Source organism: Benincasa hispida, chromosome 1 (genome assembly GCF_009727055.1).
Source record: "Benincasa hispida cultivar B227 chromosome 1, ASM972705v1, whole genome shotgun sequence".
Taxonomy (NCBI): Eukaryota; Viridiplantae; Streptophyta; class Magnoliopsida; order Cucurbitales; family Cucurbitaceae; genus Benincasa; species Benincasa hispida.
Window position 1 is genome coordinate 74,183,902 of NC_052349.1, and position 7,273 is coordinate 74,191,174.

The 7,273-nt window shown below is 30.0% G+C and overlaps 1 protein-coding gene across 2 annotated transcripts; it reads right to left on the minus strand.

Moving 5' to 3' along the window:
• Positions 1-463: 463 nt before the first annotated feature.
• LOC120090660 (cellulose synthase-like protein G2) lies at positions 464-6,028 on the minus strand. 2 transcript variants are annotated; one of them, XM_039048385.1, is made up of 6 exons: positions 5,324-6,028; positions 4,843-4,992; positions 4,546-4,671; positions 3,988-4,437; positions 1,782-2,132; positions 464-1,087 (listed from the first exon to the last, which is right to left on the minus strand). In XM_039048385.1, the coding sequence occupies exons 1-6, from the start codon at positions 5,939-5,941 to the stop codon at positions 539-541; spliced, it is 2,244 nt and encodes a 747-aa protein (XP_038904313.1). In that variant the 5' UTR covers positions 5,942-6,028; the 3' UTR covers positions 464-538. The 2 variants fall into 2 exon arrangements, with proteins under 2 accessions (XP_038904313.1, XP_038904307.1); XM_039048379.1 differs by having other exon boundaries at positions 1,782-2,135.
• Between the last annotated feature and the right edge of the window lie 1,245 nt (positions 6,029-7,273).

A 7,273-nucleotide genomic window follows, 5' to 3' on the forward strand; every position in this document is an offset into this window, starting at 1 on the left:
ATATACTTTCATTACTGAGCGATAGACCGCGAGAAGTCTATCACTGTCTATTACAATCTATCATAATAGACAATGACATTTTACTATATTTATATATAAATTGGTTACTTTTCTTTTATTTAAGATAGACAGTGATATTTGCTATATTTGTATATAAGTTGGTTTATTTTCTTTTATTTAAAAACAATCCTAAAATATATTAAATGAAAAATTATATCTACACATACATATATATTTGAGATAATCTAATAATAAATCCCTTGAACCACTCAATGCCCTGATCCAAATATATGGCCCAAATGGCACAAATATATCATCCTTCCTCATTTCTTTACATGAAAAGTCTTATTCTTCACCTGTTCAAAAGTGGTTTTGTTTTCACTAGCAAAAAGAAAAAGAAAGAAAAAAAAAAGGGAAGAAAGAAAGAAGAGAAAAGAGAGAGAACTATTTGCAACATAAAATGTAGAGATGAGAGATCGACTCTGAAAACATCAACATTGTAAAGATTGAAAATTACTCAAACAATTACAAATAAATTTCAAAATACATGCAAAAAAGCAGAAAATAAAGAGCAAAGAAGCAAAGCAAGAAAGAGGGACAAGAAAGTAATTTTGGGTGGCAATTTTCCTCCATCGTTCCTAAACACCATGGCCTCATAAAGCGGCCAACAATTGAGCACCACAAATCCAGCCAAAAACATTTGAAGGAAAAATTGTTCCCACGCTCCGCCCAATGCTCTCCAAATTCCAATGAGTACGGCGACGAAGTTGATGATGGCCGTCGTGGCCATTGGCAAGAACATTGGGGATGATGCTCCAAAATCGAATAATTCTTCATCGTATCTCTTGCTCTGTTCTTGATCAATTACTTTACTAGTGACATTAAATCCAAACGCAGAAATCCCAAGGAATTTCAAAAAAAATTCAATGGATGCAAAGAAATAGCTAGAGAGAGCTCTTATGCTCCACATTCTCTGTTCATTCCACCATTTTTGGAATGTGCTTCCATCTAACATGAATTCGAAAAGGTCTTGACCATAGGCTCCCAAGAACAAGAATGCATACAATACAAACCATGGATCTGAAACCTATCAAATATGTTTTATTTAATGTATTACAATTGGAACTATTATCAAGAAAGCCTAAATTTCCTAAATTTAAATCAAGTTCGTAGAATTCCCAACATGTGATCTCTTAGCATGCATATGCCTTATGTTAGTCGTAGTATGTTCACACCAACTTATATACTAATTTAATGTTAGTTAAATTAATCGTTTCGTCTCTAGACTTAGAGGTTGTGCTTATTTGATCTTAGAAAATTTTAAAAACATGTAATAGATTCCAGAAACTTGAAATTTTATATCTATTTGGTTCATCAACTTAAAAAAAAAAGGTCTAATAGTTTCTTAGACTTTAATTTTATTTCCAATAGATACATGAAATTTCAACTCTGTGTCAACTTAGTCCTTCACTTGACTTATTAGACACTAAATTAAAATTAAAAATTTGGAGTTCTATCAGACATAAAACCAAAATCTATTTATAATATATCAATTAATTTTTAAAAGTTCAAATATATCGAGGATCTATGAGATGGAACTTATTTTTATTTTTGGAATTTAGTTTAGAATTCAATTTCTTTACTCAAGATAGATGAAAATTATTGTAAGAAATTGTGGGGAATTAAATAATAGACTTAATTTAAAAAAGAAAAAAAATTATTATCAAACTAGAAAATAAAAATTAAGATTTAAGGTTAAAGGTTAAAGCTTTCGAAATTACCTTTGGGAAGAGGGAGATGCCATTGATGAGACCCAATTGGGGGAGGAAGGCATAAAGGGTGACTGGAAAGGAGAGAAAGGGCCAAGAATATGCGTTGTAGCTATAACAAAGGCCCATGAGAAGGCCCATAGTCTTTACACCGTATATGATTGGGCTGTACTTTGAGAAGCCCACTTCCAAAAGCCCAACAATCCATCTTTTCCCTTGATTCAGCCCATCTAGGAGGTTTTTAGGCGCATCCCCGTAAAAAGCTGTTCTGTTTGGATTACAGAATATACTCCTCCACCCCTCGGATTGCAAACAATACCCTGTGAAATAGTCCTCCACTAGAGATCCATATCTAAAACCTAACTGCTAAATATAGAATGTCTCATTAATTATTAATCATGTATGTTTTTTTTATAATATACTCGATTTTTTTTTTTTTTTTTTTTACTTGAAAAACAAGTTGATGTAGTTTCGGATGTATTAAAATATCTAATTTTAATATAAAATTAAAATAATTCACTAAATTAACAATTATTAACTACCTTCAACATTTTTTCATTAGTCAAACTAACAATCAATTAGTGTTTAAGGACCATTTACAACCATTTTTTGTGTTCAATTTGAAATCTCTAACTTTTAGAATGTATTTCTTTTTACTATTTCTTTTTTATATATAAAGATAAATGCGAAAAGAAGATAACAACCTAATTGAATTTAGGATAAATTTTTAACTTTGTGTCAAAAATATTTTTCAACTTTCAAAAGTTTTAAAAATACTTATGAACTTTCAATAATGAGTTAAAAATACTATTGTTGTTAATTTTGGTTGAAAACTATAAGTGTTTTGTGTAAAAAATAACCTTGAAGTTTTGGATGGAAACTATTAGTGTTTTGTGTTAAAAAATAACCTTGAACTTAAAAAAAAAGTTTTAAAAAACCCATTATCGTTAGTATATGTACATAAATCGTTAATACCATCTTACCTTTTTATTTTCCCTTTTTTTCTCCTCTCTCTTCTTCAATACTCTATTACTCCCTTTTTATTAATTGTTTGACATTTGTTTATCTAGAAAAATAACAAATAAAACTGGCAACTTCAATTAGTGTATATGAACTATAACTAAAAAGAAAAAAAAAAAAAGAAAAAGAAAAAGAAAAAAAAATGTAAAGTGAAAATACCAAGAGATTTTAGAACTTAAATGTTTTAATAAACGACGATAGTTAAATATGTGCTAATAGTCAAATACAATTTTTTTATTTGACCATTTATTGTTTTAACATGTTTTAAGAGGAGATGTTGATTTTAGATTTTTGTAGGGTTTTATATTTTAACTTAAAGTTTAGATTTTTATTTGAGTTATTGAGAAAATTGGTGTAAGAATTGAAAAATTGGAGAAAAATGAGAGTATCTATATGAAAAAAAAGTATCTATTAATTTTTTTTAAAATTTTTTATAGTTATTTTTGCAAGGAGATATGGACAGTTTTTGTTCTTATATCAACCGTAAGAATATTTTTTTTTAACTTTTCTTAAATTTAAGGATTTTTTTTAAACAAAACATTAGCAGTTTACATCTAAAACCAATAGTAAAGGTATTTTTTTTTAACTCATTTTTAAAATTTAAAAGTATTTTTTTAACTTTTGAAAGATCGGATTATTTTTTATAAGTACAAAACTCAAGAGCATCTTTTATATATCTTTGTATTTAAATTCGATGACAAAATGAAAAATAAACATTTCTAGTCAAAATACATATACAATTAGAAAGGGATTACATCTAATTTTTTTTCCCACCAATTATAGGAAATTTATTACTCTTTAAGTTATTATTATTATTTTCACCATTGAATATAAATGTCTAGATTACCAGTAATAATCTGAAAAAACAAGTGTACATTGGCCGCTTATTTGACACGTTTAAGAAAGAATTAAGTAAAAAATATAGTTTTTTTACAAACAATTATTCAAAAAATAATAAAAAAAAATCATTCCAAAAACAAATCTTCAAACAAAATAACATGGTAGTTGGTAAAGTTATGGAAAAAAAATCTCGTTTCATTTTAAAGACAATATATGAACATAGAATCAAACCTCAAACCTTGAAGTTGAAAACACATATTTTATGCAAATTATGTTATGCTCATTTTGACATCTCATTCATTTTATTTTCTAAAAAGTGAAATTATTAATTTGAATTTTCATATAATAGTAACCATACCTTAGAACCCCATTTGGTGTTGTTTTCATAGTCACAACGGGCAACCACATAGGCTAAATCTAAGACTTCTCGAGATTGAATGGCTCTTTCCACAACATGATTAGGGTTGAGTTCGGGAAGCTCAGGTGACACGAATGATGTTGATGATGGACCTCCAAAGAAAGCCCGTCGAACAAAAAAGCACCCAGTGCCTTGATAAGCTGGCCCTAATAGCCCATCCATGCCAGCGTTATTAAATGTAAACACTCGCTTACGCTCGGTGTCATAGATGTCACTTTTGCTAACTCCATGAAAACGTTGAGGAAATTGAATATAGCCTAAATTACTCTTAAGCTTTGAGTCCAATAAATAACATAAGACTCGGTTTGGTGTTTCTGGGTCATTAGAATATACGTCACAATCCAAATTGAGAATAATTGGTGCATTGGTCATTGTAGCTGATACACGAAGCTATTGCAATAAATAGCTTAGAGAATAGATTAAGAGAGAAAATAGGGAAGATTTTAAATTTGATCTAAAAAAACCAAAGAAGGTAAATGAGTTTTATGGTTTACTTACCAGAGTATTAAGAGCACCAGCTTTGAAATGGTGATGAGAAGTTGAACTTTTTTGCCTTGAAACATAGATGAGATTTGGCATTGATTCTCCTCTGATGTCTTTATTTTTACTATTATCAAGCAAAACCTGCCTCACACACGAATTTCCATGAAATTTTGTCATTTTTTTAATTCAATAATGAAAAGTGTATGTGACATATGCTTATATATAAATGTGTATGTGACAATAATAAAAAAAGATATTATTAAAATTTTGGAAAAGTAAAACATAAAAAGGAGAATTGAACTGAAGCAGTACCTGAATGATTGTAGGATGATTTTTAGGAGTAAAGGATTTTGTCCATTTATCAAAAATCAAGTGCTCTTCTTCTCCATTGATGAACTCATCTTCAACCTTTCCTTTCTCCATAACTTTTTCTACTCTCATTCTCATTTTCTCATACATTATCTGAACATCCAAACATAATTTTCAATTCTTCCAGTTTCACTAACAGTAATTTCAACTTTTAATTCTCTACCTAATAAATTTCAATTTGTTATACATAATTGAAGCCACGTAGTCTATCTTATTAAAAAATTCATGGAAAAACTAAAACAATTGTTTCTTCATATAAGTCCATAGATTTGAAGTCTAGTAATCATTACTCAAAATATATTCTTTTTCTTTTTTATGCAATATATTCACCTCAAACTCTAAGTTGATGTTAGGTGAGATATGATCGTTTAATCCAAATTTTAAGTAAAGAAATGATTAATTTTGATTATGATCGTAATAATACCTTGATCTTCTCCTTCTCAGAGTTGCAATAAGAATCCTCATTGGAAGCAAAGAATGTATGAGGATTCCTGTCAACGTCGTTTTCCCTACAAAATGGCAACCATTCGGCGGCGAACCTGGCGGCTTCCATAAGAGCAAAGAGCGTGATAGCAGAACCGCCGTCGTCGGAGATGTAGACCGAAATCTTTCGGGTCGGATAGTCATAAGCCAAGATGGACAAAGCCGTGTTGACGACGTTCATCGGTGGCTCCTTGTAAGGATCCGCCGTGCAAATAAACACATCCAACGCCGGAAAATCAGAATCCTGTTTGAGCAAAAGTTTGAGGTTTTCGAGAAACTCACGGCGGCGGATGGGATTTATGCGGTAGCTTTGAGTGGTGATCCAGGAGAAGGCTAAAACGACATCGGAGATGAACAGAGAAAGGGAGATGAAGAAGGAAGTAAAAGAGGTGGAATTGAGAAGTGAAGCTAAATGGTAGTAAAGCAGAGCAACGATGGCGATGGAGTAAACGGCGGCAAAGAGGTAGTTGAAAGTGGTGACACGGCGAGAGAAGTATTGGGTTTGGGAGTGAAGTGAAAATGGCCCGGTGGCGGCGGCGCGTGCTCTGTGTTCCCCCATTAATATTTTTCTCTTTAAAATTTTGGGTTTGGGTGGTTTTGCTTTTGCATATGGTAATTTAAAGGTTGCAGATGACAGTGATTCAGTCAACTTGTAGAAGTTTCTCGATTTTATAATTCAAGAAAAATGTCGACGTTGATTGAGAGATGCCAGAAAAGAATCATTAATATATTTTGAAAATAGTGTTTTTAGGTAGTAATTATCTAGTTTTGATCCTCATATTTAAAAGAAAAAAATTATTTAGATTGGGTTTTCTTTTGGATTGATTCTTTAAATGCCTAGATTGTACTAAGATTTTTTTTAATGGAGTGATATCTTTGGCGTGCATTTTACCTAATTGTCTACTACTGATTTTTTTTTAAAAATGTTTTTGAACTTTTCAATATGTGATTAGGGTGGAATGCACTGATAAACATATATCAATATCAATCACGATCACATTGATAGATGTCTAGCAATAAAAGTGAGATTTTACTATATTTAAAAGTATTTCAATCGTTTTATCATTTAAAATAATTGTCCATAATTTATAATGAGTATATTGCTAAAGAATCATATACTTTGAATTAGTAAAAGTAAGATTAAAAAGTTTTTAAGAAGTTGGAGCTTCCAAGTAGAATCTCTTTGTAGATGACCTTACATATATATATAGGAAGACTAATTTCAGTGGTTGTTGGTATCAAACAGTGTTGATACTTGAAATGGTTATTAGTGTCTTTTACCCCTTGAACAATGCTCTCAACTTGACGAACATGTCCTTAACTTGGACATACATATATTACATGTGTACATATCTTTATATATATATATATATATATGTTATATCGTCCAAATTTAGAAAAGGTACGTAAATGAACCAAAATCACATCTGAATGAGACATCTTGCGAATTGAAAGAATGACACAAAAGAATTTGAAAGTTGCTATCTATACCAACAAATTGTACTTTATTTTTAGTGACTCGGTCATGGGGCTTAACTTGGAGACATTCTATGTTCGATGACCTTTTGGAAATTTTCCTAAAAAATATGTACGTAAAAACAAGACATATTGAAAGATGTAGAAAAATGTCGGAGTCATTAGATGTCACATCTAGATTTTGATTACTAACCTACATTACATTTATCATAGCACATAGAAATGGAGGTTTGTTCTAGAAAATTTAACAAAAAGAAAAAATTACGACGAAATATATGACTATTTTAGATAAATCATTACTTTTGATAATTTAAAATTTATATAGTAGAGATGTAATTTTATAAAACAATTTATTGAAACGTATTTTTAAAAGTTGATTTACTAAACTATTTCTTTTTTTAAGGGTATACAAAAC